The sequence below is a fragment of the Myxocyprinus asiaticus genome, chromosome 48 (assembly GCF_019703515.2).
Source record: "Myxocyprinus asiaticus isolate MX2 ecotype Aquarium Trade chromosome 48, UBuf_Myxa_2, whole genome shotgun sequence".
NCBI classification, from domain to species: domain Eukaryota; kingdom Metazoa; phylum Chordata; class Actinopteri; order Cypriniformes; family Catostomidae; genus Myxocyprinus; species Myxocyprinus asiaticus.
Window position 1 is genome coordinate 17,510,082 of NC_059391.1, and position 20,053 is coordinate 17,530,134.

The window sequence follows — 20,053 nt, forward strand, 5'->3', positions numbered from 1 at the left end:
TTAGGTTACATATGGTCCACTTTATTGTAAAGTTGTCTTCACATTACAGATAAATTAAAAGGTTTGCATGTACCATAGTGTAAGAGATAAAAATCTAGTTAAATCGCAATACAAAAAAAAAAAAAAAAAAAAGAGAGAGAGAGACAAATATGCACCCAAGACTCATTTACATTACATGTCATGAGCAGATGTCTGCTATATTCATGTTTTAGATTAAAAATTCCTATTAAACATCCACGGGTACGTGCAAGGTGTTCTGAACAAATCATCTTGGAAGGATTATATTTGGTTAGGAATGATATAACCATTGGCCCATAATCTGTAACCGATTTGACCTACTGAAATTGTGTTCAAGTTCATATATACTAGATCCAGTCTCCAGCACCTAAACATAAAGCACTTCATTTATCATAAAAAGACACAAAAAGTCTCTCATGCATGTAGTAGCTTGAATACATTAAAAACTGAATGAGATTAATGTAGATGCCAACTACAGGCCCTGCAGTCTGATTTTCCTTCATCCCATATGTGCTGCCTCTCTTGGACAATAGTTATGTCTGCGACCATTTACAACATCAGCTTCCTGTCTGGATGCTCCGAGCGGCCCGTCCTCTGATGCCTCACTTCCAGATGTTTGCTCTGGACTCGGTCAAAGCGCTGGAGCAGTTCACTGTAGTCTATGTGTGGCTGGGCTACTCGTTTATCCTTGACGGGTACCTTTGGGTCTTCCCTGAAAAATGAAGGAGACACTTTATGACTGTGTATGTACTTGAGAATAGAGCGACTACCCAATCTAGAAGATATTTAAAGGGATAGTTCACCCAAAAATGAAAATTCCCAGATGTGTATGACTTTCTTTCTTCCTCAGAACACAAACAAAGATTTTTAGAGAAATATCTCAGCTCTGTAGGTCCATACAATGCAAGTGAATGGTGATCAGACCTTTGTAACTTAAAAAAATCACGTAAAGGAAACATAAAAGTAATCCATATGACTCCAGTGTTTTAATCCATGTCTTCAGAAGCAATATTATAGGTGTGGGTGAGAAACAGAATAATATTAAGTCCTTTTTTACTCTAAATCTCCACTTTAACTTTAACTTTCAGATGTGAAAGTGAAACTTAACAGGCACCACGTGACTTTCAGATGTAAAAATGAAAGTGGAAATTTAGAGTAAAAAAAAAAAAAAAAAAGGACTTCAATTTCTCACCCACACCTATCATATTGCTTCTGAGAATATGGATTTAACCTCTGGAGTCTTATGGATTATTTCTAAGTTTCCTTTATGTAATTTTTTGAGCTTCAAAGGTCTGATCACCATTCACTTGCATTAAATGAACCTACAGAGCTGCAATATTCTTCTAAAAATCTTCATTAGTGTTGAGCAGAAGAAAGAAAGTCATACACATCTGGGATGGCATGAGGGTGAGTACATGATTAGAGAATTTTCATTTTTGGGTGAACTATTCCTTTAACTCTTTGCAGAGTCTGACAACAGCATTGTGTTTAAAGTCAACGTGAATCCCCATTCGCTACCCGCTTTACCTCTGTAATCTGATGTATTTTTGAGAAAAAATGTAGAATGCTACTTGTTTTGTTTTTTTTACCCACAACGCAAATGTATTTGATATCATTCCCAAAAGACCAGGAACATGGACTAAGAAAGTAAATTGGGTTGATTTTGACATCACGACGACTTGGAAGACTGGTTCTGTTTGTCAGCGTCAGAAAATAACGTTTCCTTAAAAGGGAAAAAATTTGGATTTAGGAGCTATTTTTTACACTTGGGGCATTTTTTCTAAACATAAAAATTACATTGTTTCATTCTTTTTTCAGATACTTCAGTGTATAAGTTCATAAGAACATAACTTCAGAGAACATAAGTTCTCAATCTGAATAATTACACAGAATATTTATTACCTCCTATCCAAAAATTAAATCAAATCATAATTTATGTTATAATGTATATAACTAGGCTCGGAATAAAATATTAAGAACTATATCAGTGGGGAAAATCATTACACATTTTAATTTTCAGGGGCATTTTTAGTCACTTTTGGTGGCATTTTTGCCCTGAGCCCCCGTTAATTTCTGACCCTGGTTGGTACTCACACAGTCCTCATGAGTTCAGGGTTTGGCACACAGCTCAGCCGATGTGAAAGCAGCTGGAAAGCTTGACTCTGAGGAAGCAGCATCAGCAGGCCGTACAGAGCTTTGATCAGATAAGGGTTATGCTCTACATCCAGTAACTGCAAACGGAGATCTGCAAACAGAATGAGTGTTAGTCTGAGGAGCTGGAAAGCATAGTACTGATAGTATCAGTTTGATGAACAATTTTATGTGATGGAGGAATGGAACTCACAGGTAAAGATGGGGCTTTCTATTAGCTGCACGAGTTTATCAACCTCCATGAGGAAGTCCACAGTCACCTCCAGATCTCCACTGATCAGATCAAGTCAAGGGGTTTCATGTCACTTGAAATAATTCCTAGGTTCCCACACCTTTGAATAAATAATTTTCTGAATTTTTCCAAGTTTACCATGACTGCAGGAACCTTGTATTTTATTGCTTAAAGCTGCAGTGTGTTATTTTTATGCCACAAAGTGGAATTGCAAAAAATAAACATTGTTTTCAAACAGTCTTACATATACACCTCGGTATGATGTTGATCAAACAAACAGATAGTCCCGTCCCAACTCACGCCATTGGTTGAGTCAATGTTGTTGTGTCGGGCTGGACGGGTCACTCAAAACAAAACGAGGAATGTTTATAGCATCACAGAGACAAAATGTTTACAGTTTTCGAGAAAATTAACCTACAAATGGCTTACAGATGTCTCTGCATATTAAGGTGCACTTAGTAATTTTTCCTTACTTAAAAAGTTTTACTTCTAAAGAAAGATTTGTCATTTTGAAACGTATGTCTACAATCATGACCATTTACAGTCATATCAGTAGCCTCATAAAAGCAGTTTTATTCTACATGGAGAGGGTCCCCTCATTGGGGCAGCCATGTTAGGATCACATGACCAGCCAAATACTACTCGCTAAATCTTAACCAATCTGTTCCTGGACACTTTTACTCATGAATTAAATTAATCCTGGCTTACTGTGAATATTGAATTCCTACAATGGCATTGGTAGCTAAAAACTTTTGTGTTTGAAAGATGTGGCATCCACACCACTAGGTGTCAGTGTAAGTCAAAGGCAACATATATAAAAAATGACTGAGTGCACCTTTAAGTAGGGATAGGAGAAAGAATTTTAACATTGAAAGTGTTACACACTTCAGCTTTAAGACTAGCAAACAGAGTCCAGTACAGAGTCAGTATGAAACAAAATCACACAGTATTTGAAACTTTACAGCAGTGGATACAATTTCTGGATGAGGTCATAGGCATGGCGATAGTTCTGGGTCAGGAAGCAGAGGGACACAGTGGCCACTGGATTGTGACACCAAGAGCGATAGAGGCAGCAAAAAAGAGCACAGCTCTCCTGAAGGGTCAAAAGAAATAGTCAACAAAGATGACATCATATTTTTAGCAAAATCAACTCCAAGATCAAACATTAAGAATTAGACTGGGTCTTAGAAGAGAGAAGCATCTAGCGCTTAGGCTACGTGCACAATCATGTTTTTGGTTGAAAATGCATTGATTTTGCTATGTTTACACCTCTTAATCACACTGGAATAGTGCTTTTCTCCACTGAAAATGGAAAGTTTGGAAAACGATGATGTTAGGAAACACATTAGTGTGGACATGGCGGTTAGACCTCCTAGCAGGTGTCACCTGGGTGCGTAGGTCTTTGAGCTGGTTTCGCAGCTGGAACAGTTCGGCAGAAGTAAGCAGAATAGTGTTCAGTGTTTGCACCATAGTGGATGCAAATTTCAGATCTTCCTCCTTGAGTAAGATGTCTGCCATGGAGTGGAATATGTTTTCCGCATGCAAGAGGAGACATAGCTGTCTGTATTGAGTAAAACAATTTTATCAGCATTGGTTTAAGTTAATCTGTATGACTGAGCTTAGGTTAGGTTAGAGTATACTCGGAGTTACAGGGTTTTCTACTTGGACTAGTACTATTCTCCTGGAAGTAAACTTTGAGGAACTGCTAACTGTCTTTATTAACGGAACTAGGGTGGTTTTACCTGATAATGAAGGCCCCCCTCATTTCTAGAAGTTTCCTCTCTAAACTGAAGCATTTGAGCAAATTAATCATGAACTTGTAGAAGTATGAATTCATGCTGGGGGTGGAGGGAGACATGTCAGCCATCTTAGAACCTGTAAATCAAGTGTATAAACTGTAATAGCAATTTTAGACTACTGCTGTTTGAACAATGTGCATACAACTGGTTTATTTTTGTTTTTTAAAACAAAAGAGTTGGTATCTGATTTTTCTAGGTTTTAAAAAAAAAAGACTGAGGGACAGGAAAGGAGTATACAATTTTATTTATTTTTTTTGGATTTTCTCCCCAATGTGCTCTTAAGTCCTTGTGGTGGTGTATTGACTTGCCTCAATCCAGGTGGCAGAGGATGAATCTCAACTGCTCTGTGTCTGAGACTGTCAATCTGTACATTTTATCACATGGCGCATTGAGTGTGTTACTGTGGAGACAGTGCGTGTGGAGGCTTGCACAACTCACCATGTGCCCCGCCCAAAAGCAAACCACATTATTGTGACCACAAGGAGGTTACCCCATGTGACTCTACCCTCCCTAACAACCAGGCCAATTTGGTTGCTTAGTAGACCTGGCTGGAGTCACTGGATTTGAACTCATGACTCCAGGGGTGGCAGTTAGTGTCTTTACTTGCTGAGCTACCCAGGCCCCCTGAGTATCCAACTTGATCCAACCCTTGATACTTACCCACCACCATTTGCTGCCCATCTTTGAATCTGCCTGGTATATGGAGCTGCGATTTGCTATCCGAGTTGTTACATGATCCAGAGGTGTCGGTCTGTCCAGCAGGTGATGATGCAATCTCTGCTAAAACCTCCAGGTCTTTTAAAATTACCTGTGAGACATATTCTTTGTTCTTTAAAATGGTTGTGCCTGGTAGATTAGCACTGAGAGAATTAGAATTTAGTGCAGAGTACTTACTTCATCAGATTCGTCTGACAGTGTTTTTAGTAGCATGGGGAACAAACTATCTGTGTGCTTGAACATCTGCCATGGAGATACTTTTGCATCAATTACTTAATATTTGCATTAAATTTACTTAATGCACTATTCATTGAAACAAGTACATCTTTATAGAATTTCTCCCCTGACATAGTGAAATTGTGCATCACCTTACGAGGGGTCTTGATGTAGAGATGGTATAGCCACTTTAATACAGCAATACGAGTCATCATTCCAGTGGACGAATCGTGTAAATGTCGGTTCAGTACTTGCACTATGCCATCCAGGTCCAAAGTTACTGCAGACCTGTCAGAACTACAAAGTGCAGAAAACGTGTAAAGTTAAAAATGTAATAGAAATCATTGAATGGCTTCTGATATTTTAACTGGGCAGCCTATTATTGTATTTATTCAGAATATTGTTCTCTTTGCATCTAGCCAGCGACTTGTATAAATTACTAAGCTTTAAAGTCAGTGGTTGATTCTTCTTAGGACTAGGTGTAATGAATTCTGTCCGTAATTTGTTAAACCTTAAAAGAGAAATTCTCAAAGTGTTTTCTTGTCAAAACAATCCAAGCCTACCCTGCTGGCGTGAAGAAAGAGATGTTGCTGAAACCCACTGACTCCTGTGACTCACTGAGGGAATCTAAAAATAAAAAGACATAGAGATATACCTGTTACACATTACTTTTTACTATTGTATAATTTTGTGTTACAATGTCTTTAACAAAAATAATAATAAATATATCTAAAAAATTATAATAAAAAATAAAAAAAGCATTTTTACTTATATCTTGTACATTACATATTATAATACAAACAGATACAAAATATACAAAATATAAAAGAATGCATGTGTGAAATATGAATGAAAATGAAGGTTGCATTGGCCGGGAATCGAACCCGGGCCTCCCGCGTGGCAGGCGAGAATTCTACCACTGAACCACCAATGCGTTTCTGTGAGGATGAACGCCCCCTGTCTTCCTTAGAGACTCATACTTCCTTCATTATGGGCATGTGTATTTGCCATGTTGTTTCACTAGGAGGCGTTGTTCTATTGCTATATGACTGTCTATATAGACAGAGGGGCGATATTTTTAAAAAGAAATGCATTGGTGGTTCAGTGGTAGAATTCTCGCCTGCCACGCGGGAGGCCCGGGTTCGATTCCCGGCCAATGCAACAATGTTTTCCATTTTACAACTACCAGAAAGTATAAAAACACACACCCAAAACCACTGTTCGAATTGAGGAAGGGGTTTGGGGTTAAGGGATCACCCATAAGACCAAATAATGTACCTGGGGGGTCCCCTGGTGTTTCATAAAAACTAGAATACTAAAAACTTAAAACAAATTTTTGTTTTTCAAATGTTTGAACAACATTGTCCATTATTTGTCCCAAACCCCCCCCCCCCCCCCCCCCAAGAGCTCAGACTCAAATCAAATTGCCCAAAACAGGTTGGTTTAAAAAATAATGAAAAATCTCACCATTCAGATCTCCTTCTCTCTTAGATGGAGTCTCGTCGCTAGAAAGGGAAGTTTTGGTCTGCAAGTCTTCATCATCCTCATCATCTTCAGGAGTCACAAGCTTCATCAGGCTGTGATTACATGGACTGGCAGCCTCTTTAGTGCCTAGAAATTGTTTAAGGAAATGTATCTAAGCAGGGAGTACAAAACATCTGTTTGTGAATGCAAGAAAAACAATACACTGATAATTAGCTGAATGCTAATGTAAGCGAAACATCAAACACAAAGATTTTCATACTTTTAGCTAAGAGTATATGCAAAACACAAATTTTGCCCTTCATTATGTAAATATCCAGTATAACATGCAGTAAAGGATACTTTTCTTGCGATCATCATAGGAAAGGCACGGTAGCACTGCTGTCAATATGCCAGAGGAATACGGCAGAACCACTCTCCCTGCAAGCTGGATAAATTCTCTCATCCATGTCATAGCAGTCAACTGGATGAGATCGTTAGCTGCAAAAAACAAGAATAAAATGTGTTACGGAAAATGCTAGTTGCCTGGTTTCAAGTCAGCCTAAATATTATATCTGACTTACTGGACTTTGATTCATCAGACACTTGACAGTGGATGACTAAGATGTTGGCCATTTCTGCAAACTTGACACTGGAAGGATTCTTCTTGATTTCTTTCAGGAATTCCCCCAATACCACCTCACACCTAGTGAACAGCCTCTGTTAATAGTCTTTCAAAAAGAACAAGAAATACCAGGAAGGAACAAATGCAGAAAAGAGGAAGAGGGAGCGTCTATGGCAGGTGAAGGGTAAGATGTTGCGACGTACATTCGTCTGATCTCTTTGCTGCTGTCTCCAAGAATCTGAAAGAGTCCATCTAGAATTTCTGGTAGGTAGTCCAGGAGGTTGATATCAGGAACAGACACTAACACGTGGATCTGGAGTGGAAAGTTAGACAAAATATTACAGGAAGTCTCGGTAGCATTAAAGGCATCTATTTAAAGCAACAACAATATAACAATCAAGCAAATGCAGAACTGTAAATGCACTTTGTTGAATCCTTTTAAATGCTACAGTGTATATGCTGTGCAAAAGTGCTCAACTCACCCAGGAGATCATGAACTGCTGGGCATACTGGTTGTTAGAGTAAATCCTCTCACGCAACAGGGGGACAAAAGCCACCAGGTCAAATTTGTTACTCTCCGTTACAATGTCCTTAAAATAAAAAAAAAGATGCAAATTAATGCTGAGTAGACATCACAGGTGTTGGTTTATGCCATTATGTCATGTGATACCTTCAAGCTTTATCTGGTTGATTGATGTGTTTATGGTGTCTGTACAGATTAAAAACTGACATTTGTCTTATTTCAGACTCGCCTTAAGAAGCCGATCCAGGAGCTCAGATCCACTCTTTACATTGGGGTCAGGATCTGCAGCAAGCTATAGAGAACAGATCATGTAGGGTATTGATAGATTTGACTCTGACACTGGAGCACATTTGGGTCTCTTTGGGAATTATAATAGGAAAAAGTCAATAATTGTGTACTCCCAATGAGAACAGAAGAGGTTACAAAATGTCGATTAACATGCCTGTGCTGTTGCACATATCTAAAAGGTTATATTCTCTCTCTCTCTCATATATATATATATATATATATATTAGGCATGTAACAATACACAAATTTCACTATACGACACAATACGATCCAAAGCCTCACTATACGATACGATGCAATAAAATAAAATACAGCACCCACAAATGTTTTGCACAAACTTTTTCAAGGATTCAACATAAATGTTTTTTAAATTATAAATGACACAACAGTGTCTGACATTGGCAACAAAAAGTAGAGCTCTAATAAAAGTAACTTAAACAACTGTACTGCATTTATTTAGATTTACTGTAATGGGAAAAACTCATATGAACTCACAATTTTCATGTTTTTATTGAGAAAAATTAGTTTGTCTACACTCAAGTCATTTGTACTGTATATCACTTTTCACAATACACAGTTTCAAAGCAGCTTTATAGAAAATCATGCCTTAATGTCTTAAAGGCCTTTGTGAGTGAGGTAAAATGACTGTAGCAAGAAAACAACTTATGTCAATGCTATTTTGTGGTGAAAAAAAAAACCTTGAGAGGGATCTGACCTCAGGCTTTACTATACATGTACATAACCTATATTATTTAGCGGCTTGAACAAAAACGATCGGCACAAGTAATTTTTTGGCCTCTTCCCACGGTTTCACGTTGCATGTAAACCTTACCGGCGTTATTACAGGCTTATAACATATGTGCAAGTGTTGTACTCATACCTTTTTACAATTCGACGTCAAAACCAGAGAATAAGTGTCTCATGTAATCACGGGTTACTTACATTGTCAGATTTTTGAATAAGCTTGTTTTTGTTACTTATGAGCATCTTGCTCAGTGTCATACTCCGTGTCATCTGAGAGAAGTTCAACTTTGCTGCTGCTGTTTCTACATCGCAAACAGTAGAGGATCCTGGCATAGGCAATATAGGCAGCAACACTCTCTGGGGCGGCACGACAGGGTACCTGATCAGCAAGTTATTTTTTATTTAAAGGGATAATTTACCCAAAAATGAAAATTCTTTCATCATTTACTCACCCTCATGCCATTCCAGAAACATGGCTTTCTTTCTTTTGCAGAATACAAATGAATATTTTTAGAAGAATATTTCAGCTCTGTAGGTCCATAAAACGTAAATGAATGTTGGCCAGAAATTTGAAGCTCCAAAAAGCACATAAATGCAGCATAAAAGTAATCCATAAGACTCCAGTGGTTAAATCTGTCTTCAGAAAGCGACATGATAGATGTGGGTGAGAAACATATCAATATTTAAGTCCTTTTTTACTCTAAATCTCCACTTACACTTTCAGACATGAAAGTGAAACTAAACATGCATCAAATGTGGTTTTCAGATGTGAAGGTGGAGATTTAGAGTATAAAAAGGACTTAAATATTGATCTGTTTCTCATGTTGTTGTTGTTGATATTAAGGGGGGTGCCACGTCAGATCTCGCCTAGGGCACCAAGTAAGCCAGAACCGCCACTGATCGCAAATCCAGCGATTTGCGCTGTGATGTCGGCTTAAATAAAACGACATGTTTGATGTACTGTAGCGCCGGGACATGACACCGTTGTTTGGCAAATTCAACAAGCTGCATCACTACAATCTACTTGGCATTAGCCATCGATCTTCTCGCCTATGTACTGTAGATAAGTTGTCCTGTAGGGGCTGAGCACTGCCTCTACGGGAGTGACGTAGCTCTCAATGTCGCGCTGCTTGGTTTTAATCAGGGGCGTCACTAAACTTCTGTGTCATCCGGGGCTTAGCCCACAGGCAATATTTTTATATAAAAATAAGAAGAATCCTTCCATGACTTAAAAATGACCACCCTACCTGTCAAATAATAAGTATATTAAGCATAACACTGAAACCGGTTCAGAACTTTATATGAGAAAACATCAGGCGCACAATAAATGGATCAAACACGTTTTAATTTAAATTGCGGATCAAAGCGAGAACTTGTCGGCTCACTGTTCATTATGCAGAAACTAACACTAACAATAAAACACTAACTAAACCCTTTTCTTTTACTTCCTGCTTCGCTACTGTCTGGATGCATCTGCTTACTGCTCCACGCTTTGCTCCCTTTCTTTTGCATTTTAATCTCTAATTTTCATATCAGAAGTTCAGCACAGTGCACAAAACGACATAATTTGGCACCCACTCTACAACCAGAGTTTTTTGGGATCACAAATAGGGAGTTTTTCTGTGAAAGCGGTCTACCAGCCTCCTACAACTGGCAGTTTACATTCCTGAAAAGGGACAACACAGCTGCCTTCACACAGACAGACGAGAAAGAAAATGCCTCCTTTCAGATCAAACTCAACTTGCTGCACACTAACATAGACTTCTACAAATAAAATCACAGTTCTTGAAACAAAACTACTTGCAGTATTGCCAGTGGAATACACAGCAGAGTGTCACTGTGGACTCCCTCAGCCTACAGCCGGTGAGTCCCTTGAATTAAACGTTCCTCGACAGGCTATACTGAGCTTACACAACCCAGCAAAACAGATGGCAAAAGTGACTGATGAAAGTGAGAGCAAAACCAATGGCATAAACAGGGAACTAGACCCAAAGGTACTCGACATATCAGATAGTCACAATCATCGTATATTGCAGCATTGGTATCTTCCACTCCAGTTATGACTCGACTAACCAGTACTGGTATCCTTCCACCCCCAATGTGTCTTGAAAATAGATTTGAACCCTTAATAAATGTGGAGAAAGAAACCCTAAACTTGATCAGGCTTAGATCAAAACAGCAAGCGGCTAACACAACAGCTGGCAGGCGCTCAAGTTCGAGCAGGCAGCGGTTGCTAAGTCTAAATACTTGGCTGCACAAAACCTGCAACATGAGGACTAAACTACATTGATAATTTCAATCTTTTCTGGAGTCAGATTTAAATCAGATGGCCTTCACCCAAACAAACTTGGTGCAAAAGTGCTAAAGGACAATATCTACTTCTCCCTCCTTCATCCATCTGCAACATGCACAAATCCACTCAACCTGGATGGCACACAAACACCACCGCAGTGTCTGGCTGACCACAGGATCACACTTCAGCACTTGGATGGACATTTGATCGACAAATCCCTCAATAACACAGTGAAGACACAACAACATGGGGCTGAGCCCCACACACAGAGCATACTACAGTCAGACTGTGACGACTTAAAACTGCTCCAAGATACAGGACCCAAGGACGATTTCTGGGAAAAAAGCCAAGGGAGCTAAGATAACGACAACATACATCAGCCTCCAGAAACACCAGAGTCACAGTCTCTGTCACCACACACCTTCTCCCTCTCATCAACATCCCAACTTCTGAGCTTCTCTGAGAAAACTGAGGAACTAGTTATGCTGGTAGAAAGTTCTCCCACTCCATTGCTGTGAGCCCCCAGATACAAACCAATAAACGGCGGGCGCCTCTACCACCAAAGCCTGCAGGCCCAGCTCACCCTCCCTGTGAAAGGGCTCTCTGGCCACTGCCAGAACGCAAGGGTACATCTAGTCATTCTGCTTTCGGTGAACAACAAACAACTGATAACAGCTCTAATTGATGTGTATTGGGTCCCCGCTGAGGTAGCAGCAACACTCAAAAATGTTTACAGAACAAGCGGGAACCCGCTGTGCAAGTAGCTCTTTCAATATCTGTTATGTTAAGTGATAGGAAGACTAAGACTTTCTCAATACATATGACAAACCAATCTATTCTGTTGCATATTAGACGTCAATGCAAAATTACTGTGGGGCCAAAAACAAATACTGTCAAGTTAGCACTTTTAAACATCTGCTCACTAAAGAACAAGTCATTTCTAGTCAATGACCTCATCATCACAAACAACCTGGACTTTATGTTTCTAAATGAGACTTGGTTAGATAACAGCTGCAGTACAACATTCTTCAATGAATCAACCCCTCCAAACTTTACTTTCATGAGTGTCTGCAGAGCTGTTACGAGAGATGAAAGATTAGCGGCAATATTTAAAAGGTCTTTCAATGCAAGCGTCACTTGGTGATTACTTGACCTTTGAATATCTAAGTATTGTACTAAAAGGTGCTCCACGCATTCTATTTATAATTATTTATAGGCCTCCAAAATACTCTCCTGGCTTTGTTGATGATTTTACAGAACTGTTATCAACAACGTCCTCTGAATTTGACTGTTTTGTTATTGCTGGGGATTTCAACATTCATATAGATAATCCTGAACACAACACTGCCAAAGAGCTCAAAACAGTTTTAAACACTTTTGATCTGACTCAACATGTAGATGGACCCACACACAATCGCAGACATGCTCCTGATCTGCTCATTAGCAAGGGTCTGAACATTTCATCCACTATTATTAAGGACGTTGCGCTGACCATTTCTGTATTTTCTTTGAAATATTGATTTCTCCTGCCACTGAAGTTACAGTTGAAGTCAGAAGTTTACATACACTTAGGCTGAAGTCATTAAAACTCATTTTTTAACCACTCCACAGATTTAATATTAGCAAACTATAGTTTTGGCAAGTCGTTTAGGACATCTACTTTGTGCATGACATGAGTCATTTTTCCAACAATTGTTTACAGACAGATTGTTTCACTTTTAATTGACTGTATCACAATTCCAGTGGGTCAGAAGTTTAAATACAATAAGTTAACTGTGCCTATAAGCAGCTTCGAAAATTCCTGAAAATTATGTCAAGCCTTTAGACAATTAGATTCTGATATGTGGTGTACTGAATTGGAGGTGTACCTGTGGATGTATTTTAAGGCCTACCTTCAAACTCAGTGCCTCTTTGTTTGACATCATGGGAAAATCAAAATAAATCATCCAAGACCTCAGAAAAATTGTGGACCTCCACAAGTCTGGTTCATCCTTGGGAGCAATTTCCAAATGCCTGAAGGTACCATGTTCATCTGTACAAACAATAGTACGAAAGTATAAACACCATGGGACCACGCAGCCATCATACCGCTCAGGAAGGAGACGCATTCTGTCTCCTAGAGATGAACGCAGTTTGGTACGAAAAGTGCAAATCAATCCCAGAAAAACAGCAAAGGACCTTGTGAAGATGCTGTAGGAAACAAGTAGACAAGTATCTATATCCACAGTAAAACGGTCCTATATCGACATAACCTGAAAGGCTACTCAGCAAGGAAGAAGCCACTGCTCCAAAACCACCATAAAAAAGCCAGACTACAGTTTGCAAGTGCACATGGGGACAAAGATCATAATTGTTTGAGAAATGTTCTCTGGTCTAATGAAATAAAAATTTAACTGTCTGGCCATAATGACCATCATTATGTTTGGAGGAAAAAGGGTGAGGCTTGCAAGCCAAAGAACACCATCCCAACCGTGAAGCATCGGGGTGGCAGCATCATGTTGTGGGGATGCTTTGCTGCAGGTGGGACTGGTGCACTTCACAAAACAGATAGCATCATGAGGAAGGAAAATTATGTGGATATATTGAAGCAACATCAAGACATCAGTCAGGAAATTAAAGCTCAGTGGCTTAAGGACAGCAAAGTCAAGATATTGGAGTGGCCATCACAAATCCCTGACCTCAGTGCGATAGAAAATTTGTGGGAAGAACTGAAAAAGCGTGTGCGAGTCTATGTACAAAGTCTATGTAAACTTCTGGCCCACTGGAAATGTGATGAAAAAAATAAAAGCTGAAATAAATAATTCTCTCTACTATTATTCTGAAATTTCACATTCTTAAAATAAAGTAGTGATCTTAAGTGACCTAAGACAGGGAATGTTTTCTAGGATTAAATGTCAGGAATTGAGAAAAACTGAGTTTAAATGTATTTGGGTAAGGTGTATATAAACTTCTGACTTCAACTCTAGATCTGTATCTGTCAAAAAGAGGTACATAAATGAGAACACTAGTGTGCAATTTATCAAGGTTATATCTTTGAAACAGAGCATATTTGCAGACTGTGTTGATGATCTCCTTGATAACTTTAACTCAAAAGTTAAAAATGCTATTGATGGCATTGCTCCTGTAAAGGTCCGGACGATCAATGGCAGGCATAAAGCACCTTGGAGAAACACAACAGCAGTGAAAAACATGAAAAGAAAATACAGGAAATCAGAACGAATGTGCCAGAAAACACAACTTGAAGTCCATTATAATATCTATAAAGACAGCCTTCATGCTTTCAATTTGGAATTAGGCACAGCTAGGCAGACCTTCTTCTCAAACATTATTAACAGCAATACAAACAACACACGCACTCTTTTTGCTACTGTAGAGAGACTAACAAACCCCCAACACAGGTTGCCTGTGAAATGCTCTCTGACAGAAAATGCAATAAGTTTGCATCTTTTTTCTTGAAGAAGATAAATGATATTAGAATGGCGATCAGCTCATCCTCATGTTGCACTGAGGTCAGACAGCACTAGGGTTGCCAACTTTTTGTCACACAAATACAGGACACTTGAGCCCCTTTGAACATTTTGTTGATTCAATACAGGGCATTTCGCCATCTGATCGGGGTCCCGCTCAAGCGTCTTCCTGCTGAAATACAGGACAAAAGGCTTCCCGTATGGACATCTTCATTTCCATCAAAATATGGGACGTCCCGGCTAATACGGGACAGATGGCAACCCTAGACAGCACCCACCACAAAAACTTCAGAAATTAGTCACTATGTCTGATTTTGAGGAAATTGATGGCAAAACCCTGGAAGAAATAATACAGCATCTTAAAACTTCAACCTGCTGTCTTGAGACACTCCCCACAACATTTTTCAAAAATGTGTTTAACTGTCTGGAAAAAGATCTGTTAAAAATAGTAAATGCGTCACTCCTTTCATATGCATTTCCAAAGTCCCTGGAAACTGCAGTTGTCAAGCCCCTTCTTAAAAAGAGCAATCTAGATAACTCAATATTGAACTACAGACCAATTTCAAATTTTCCTTTCTTAGGCAAAATCATTGAAAAGGTTGTTTTCAATCACCTGAACAAATTCTTAATCTCGAATAGCTACTTGGACAATTTACAGTCTGGTTTCCATCCGCATCATAGCACAGATGGCGCTCATAAAGATCCTTAATGTTATTCGGCTAAATACTGATTCAGGCAAAATATCAGTGCTGGTATTATTAGAAATCAGTACTGCTTTTGACACTGTTGACCACAACATTCTCCTAGACAGATTGGAAAACTGGGTAGGGCTCTCTGGGCCGGTCCTCAGCTGGTTCAGGTCATATCTAGAAGGTAGGGGTTACTATGTGAACATAGGCAACTATGAATCTGAGTGGACATCCATGACGTGTGGAGTCCCACAAGGCTCAATCCCTGCACCGCTCCTGTTCAACCTGTATATGCTCCCACTAGGCCAAATTATATAAAAGAAGCAAACTGCATACCATACCTATACAGACGATACCCAGATCTATCTAGCCCTACTGCCAAATGACTACAGCCCCATAGACTCTCTGTGCTAGTGCATTGATGAAATTAACAGTTGGATGTGCCAAAACGTCCTTCAGTTAAACAATGACAAGACAGAGGTCATTGTATGTGGCAACAAAGGTGAAATTCCAATGGTGAGAACATACCTTGACTCCAAGGGCCGAAAAACAAAAAAATCAAGAAATCTTGGTGTCATTTTGGAGTCAGACTTTAGTTTCAGTAGTAACATCAAAGCAATAACTAAATCAGCCAACTATCATCTAAAAAATATAGCCAGAATTAGATGTTTTGTATCCAGTCAAGACTTAGAGAAACTTGTTCATGCATTCATGACCAATAGGGTAGACTAATGCAATGGACTCCTAACCGGCCTTCCCAAAAAGACCATTAGACACCTGCAGCTCATTCAGAATGCTGCTGGCAGGATTCTCACCTGAACCAAAAATCTGAGAATATTACTCCAGTCCTCAGGTCTTTACACTGGCTTCCAGTTACATTTAGAATTGATTTAAAATTGCTCAATAGCCTAGGACCTAAATACATTTCAGATATGCCTGTTGAATATAAACCTAACAGACCTCTCAGATCATTAGGATCAAGTCAGTTAGACATACTGAGGGTTCACTCAAAACAAGGTGAGACAGCGTTTAACTATTATGCCACCCGCAGCTGGAACCAGCTTCCAGAAGAGGTCAGATGTGCCCCAACAGTAGCCACATTTAAATCCAGACTGAAAACACATCTGTTTAGCTGTGCATTTTCTGACTGAGCATTGTGCTGCACTTATTGATGTAACTGAATCATTTTGCTTTTGTCTTTTTCATTTTAATTATTCGAATTCATTTTATTACTTTTTATTCTTATTTCATGTTCTTAATTGGATTTTATTTTTTTATGTATCTTGTATTTTCTTTAAAATGTATATGTAAAGCACTTTGAATTGCCATTGTGTATTAAATGTGCTATATAAATAAACTTGCCTTGCCTAAATATGATTACATCCTCTACAGCCATCTCTTGCATTAAAGAAGCTGCTGGCTCGGCATCCATTCTATCGTTGTGATAACGATGCTCTGTTTGGCCTAATATTGAGATTTTATTTCTTTAAATATTTCTTCTTTATTCACACACTGTACTACTTTATTCTCACTATGCTACAACTTTATTCTTTTTTTTATTTTATTATTTTCTCCCCAATTTGGTATGCCCAATTCCCAATGCGCTTTATGTCCTCGTGGTGGCATAGTGACTCACCTCAATTCGGGTGTTGGAGGACAAATCTCAGTTGCCTTCACGTCTGAGATCGTCATTCCGCACATCTTATCTCGTGGCTTGTTGAGCGCGTTACCGCAGAGACGTAGCGCGTGTGGAGGCTTCACACTATTTTCCACGGCATCCACGCACAACTCACCATGCACCCCACCAAGAGCGAACCACATTATAGCGACCATGAGGAGGTTACCCCACGTGACTCTACCCTCCCTAGCAACCGGGCCAATTTGGTTGCTTAGGAGACCTGGTTGGAGTCACTCAGCACACCCTGGATTCGAACTTGCGACTCCAGGGATGGTAGTCAGCGTCTTTACTCACTGAGCTACCCAGGCCCCCGCTATGACTTTATTCTCAAAATATTATGACTGTAACCTCAAAATGCTATGCTTTTATTCTAATAATTTTGACTTTATTTTCATATGAATTTAATCTAATGCTACAAATTTATTCTCGTAATTTTTACTTAAATCACAAAATATTATGACTTTAATCTCAAAATCATAATTTCTTTTTATTTTATGTGGCAATAAAACGCCATCGTGGGATCACTGATTAAAGTTAAAAATAACATACATTTTTATAAACGCATCTCGAAACACCTGCATTGGGTTTCATGACTGTTACACTATTAAACATGATTCCAGGTTGTTTTGAACAAAGCAAAGTTTCAACTTAACGGTAAGACTGGTGTGCAGATTAAATACAATAATTAGAAAAGTTCAATGCCATCTGATTTTAAACTAATTAAAAATCAAGGCACTCCAAAGAGGCTATTTAAAAGCAGCAGTGTAACTCCACGCACATGACACAGAAATGTAAACCAGTTTTGGATAATTTTTGTTTGACTTTAATGTGAGATTTTATCATTTTAAGACCTATGTATTGTGCTATTTAGGCTTATAGCTCACTGTGCTGATATTCTGAGTTGTGTTTGAGGAAATTCCATTGCAATAAACTTTGTTTATTCCCACATACCGACTCCAGACGAAAAGCCTAATAACCATTTGTAAAATCTTGTGGTTAACTGAATGGTATAAAAGGTAACCGTGCACATACCTACTAATTATCAATGGATAATGATAAATCCAGATATTTGGTCAGCTCACGTGTAACTTAACCAGTTAGCAACTGCTGGCTCGTTAACGTGGCTATCTGGCTACTGGCATAAGAATCGTACATCATACAAATCCTTGTTAAAGTTTTGTTTTATTGAAGGTATTGTTACTGATATACCTTCATTCTGATTGACGAATGCCAAATAAAGTCTGGTTGGTTCGCTGTTCAGTGAACTTGCTGCTAATTTGATTATGGATGGTAATTCTTAAACGCATTAGTTGATTTTACCTAAGCAGATTCCATTTTAGGGAGCGAGAAGGGATGCTCCGAACAAGTTGACTGACACATGCATTAAAATCTACTTAGTGTGTGGATTGTGAACAAATGAAGATTAGAAATGAGGCTTATAGATTGTATATTTAGAAATAAAGCTTACATAATAAAACCTCAATACCTCTGATACAAAAAAGCTGCACCCCCTGAGAGAAAATAGAAACCTCCCACTCGAGGCATTCGTAACGTGTCTGATGAACTTGAGCACGAACAGCGATAAAAGTGCGAACTGTCAATTAATGCAGATTGGTATTAATTTACATTTGAAGCCAGAATTGCAGCCTGACTATCTTATGAGCAGGTAAGTAGCATATCTTCCGCTGTTGTTTTGACTTATTGAAAACAATTGTTTTAAAATAAATAACATTAAAAAAATTAAATAATTAGGCAACGCTGACATTAGACATAACGATTGCTAGTCATATCAGATAAGGTCAAACGGTGGAAACTAGCAGGCAAATAGACCAATGTAGTAACTGGTTTAGAGATTGGCATTGTTACCAGCATAAAGTTTAAATCTTCTACTGTCCTTCCTCAAAAATGAAATCAAGCACTGCAGTATTGCAGTCCATAATAAAACGCCCCATTAGTGGCTAACGCTATTGTAGTAGGACAGGTCAGTATGGGAAGGAGGAAGCGAGGTTCAAGTAAGTTCAACTCTTTATTCACATACAATAATGACTCATAGGTAGCTTTCTTCAAACACACTAATGCGCCACACTGCTGTGCATCACTCACTCTCTCTCTCTCACTGAGCTCTGGTGTGGGCTCCACTTATTGCTCTTCCCGGATTACTGCAACAAGAAACAGCTTTTAGACCTAACTGTCACTCAGGGATGAATGCTTACCGCTTCCCCTCTCCCTGGACGGACACTCAACCACGCCCTCGCCACACACCCCCACCACTCGACTCAGGCCAAGGAGCCATCCGGCCTGCCCACCACTCCCCCCCCCCATTTCTGGAATGGAAATACAGGACAGCCATCTGTGCCCCTTGCCTTTGGACAACCTTGAACTTAAAAGGCTGTAACGCCAGATACCAACGGGTGATCCGTGCGTTAGTACCCTTCATGCGGTGGAGCCACTGGAGGGAGGCGTGATCTGAACAGAGGGTGAAGGCCCACCCCAAAAGGTAGTAACGGAGATTGAGGACGGCCCACTTGATGGCCAAGCATTCCTTATCCACTGTGCTGTACTTAGTCTCTCTCAAAAAGAGCTTCTGACTAATGTACATCACTGGCCGTTCCTCCCCCTCCACCACCTGCAAGAGCACTGCCCCCAACCCCCTGTCTGTAGTGTCTGTCTGTAAAATGAAAGGGAGAGAGAAGTCAGGTGTATGTAAAAGCAGCCCGCCACAAAGTACAGCTTTCACCTGCATAAATGCCTGTTGACACTGCTCTGTCCACTGGACCGGATCTGGTGCTGCCTTTTTAGTAAGATCAGTCAGCAAGCTGGTGACAGCCAAATAATTAGGTACAAACCTACGTTAGTAGCCAGCCAGCCCCGGGGAGGCTGCAGTCACTGTGGTTTTATCAATTTGGGGCCACACCTGCCCGTGGCCCAAGTGGAAGCCCAGATCCCGTACCTCCACCCGCCCAATTGCGCACTTCTTCGGGTTTGCCGTGAGCCCTGCTCGCCTCAATGACCTCAGGACAGCCCTTAGATGTTGCAGGCATAAGCAACGTGCGGTCTGAGGACTCGGTCCATGAGCCGCTGGAATATAGTCGAAGCCCCCAAACAAACCAAACAGAAGTGTCATGAATTGGTGTAAGCCGAACGGTGTAGAG

The 20,053-nt window shown here is 39.6% G+C and overlaps 2 protein-coding genes and 2 non-coding genes across 6 annotated transcripts in view; 2 read left to right on the top strand and 2 right to left on the bottom strand.

Moving 5' to 3' along the window:
* Positions 1–20,053, bottom strand: part of LOC127437596 (protein VAC14 homolog) — a 26,159-nt gene continuing 6,106 nt past the window's right edge. Inside the window, exons 4-19 of one of the 3 annotated variants that reach the window (XM_051692619.1) lie at positions 7,972–8,034; positions 7,702–7,809; positions 7,423–7,532; positions 7,179–7,300; positions 6,958–7,095; positions 6,601–6,744; positions 5,697–5,760; positions 5,286–5,430; positions 5,095–5,160; positions 4,861–5,008; positions 4,144–4,276; positions 3,788–3,962; positions 3,376–3,494; positions 2,363–2,442; positions 2,113–2,263; positions 1–730 (exon numbers count right to left, since the gene is read on the bottom strand). In XM_051692619.1, the coding sequence (XP_051548579.1) occupies positions 568–730; positions 2,113–2,263; positions 2,363–2,442; positions 3,376–3,494; positions 3,788–3,962; positions 4,144–4,276; positions 4,861–5,008; positions 5,095–5,160; positions 5,286–5,430; positions 5,697–5,760; positions 6,601–6,744; positions 6,958–7,095; positions 7,179–7,300; positions 7,423–7,532; positions 7,702–7,809; positions 7,972–8,034 (1,929 nt within the window). In that variant the 3' untranslated portion in view covers positions 1–567. Of the gene's footprint in view, positions 731–2,112; positions 2,264–2,362; positions 2,443–3,375; positions 3,495–3,787; positions 3,963–4,143; positions 4,277–4,860; positions 5,009–5,094; positions 5,161–5,285; positions 5,431–5,696; positions 5,761–6,600; positions 6,745–6,957; positions 7,096–7,178; positions 7,301–7,422; positions 7,533–7,701; positions 7,810–7,889; positions 8,035–20,053 lie in introns of all 3 variants that reach the window. The other 2 variants (XM_051692622.1, XM_051692620.1) reach the window with 2 other exon arrangements.
* trnag-gcc (transfer RNA glycine (anticodon GCC)) lies at positions 5,997–6,067 on the bottom strand. Its single transcript has one exon. It is a non-coding gene; the product is annotated as a tRNA-Gly (tRNA).
* On the top strand, positions 6,224–6,294 carry trnag-gcc (transfer RNA glycine (anticodon GCC)). Its single transcript has one exon. It is a non-coding gene; the product is annotated as a tRNA-Gly (tRNA).
* The window catches only part of LOC127437597 (pancreatic secretory granule membrane major glycoprotein GP2-like), a 22,643-nt gene continuing 9,899 nt past the window's right edge, over positions 7,310–20,053 (top strand). Inside the window, exon 1 of the mRNA XM_051692623.1 lies at positions 7,310–7,403. The gene's annotated coding sequence lies outside the window, so the exon portion shown is untranslated. The remainder of the gene's footprint in view (positions 7,404–20,053) is intronic.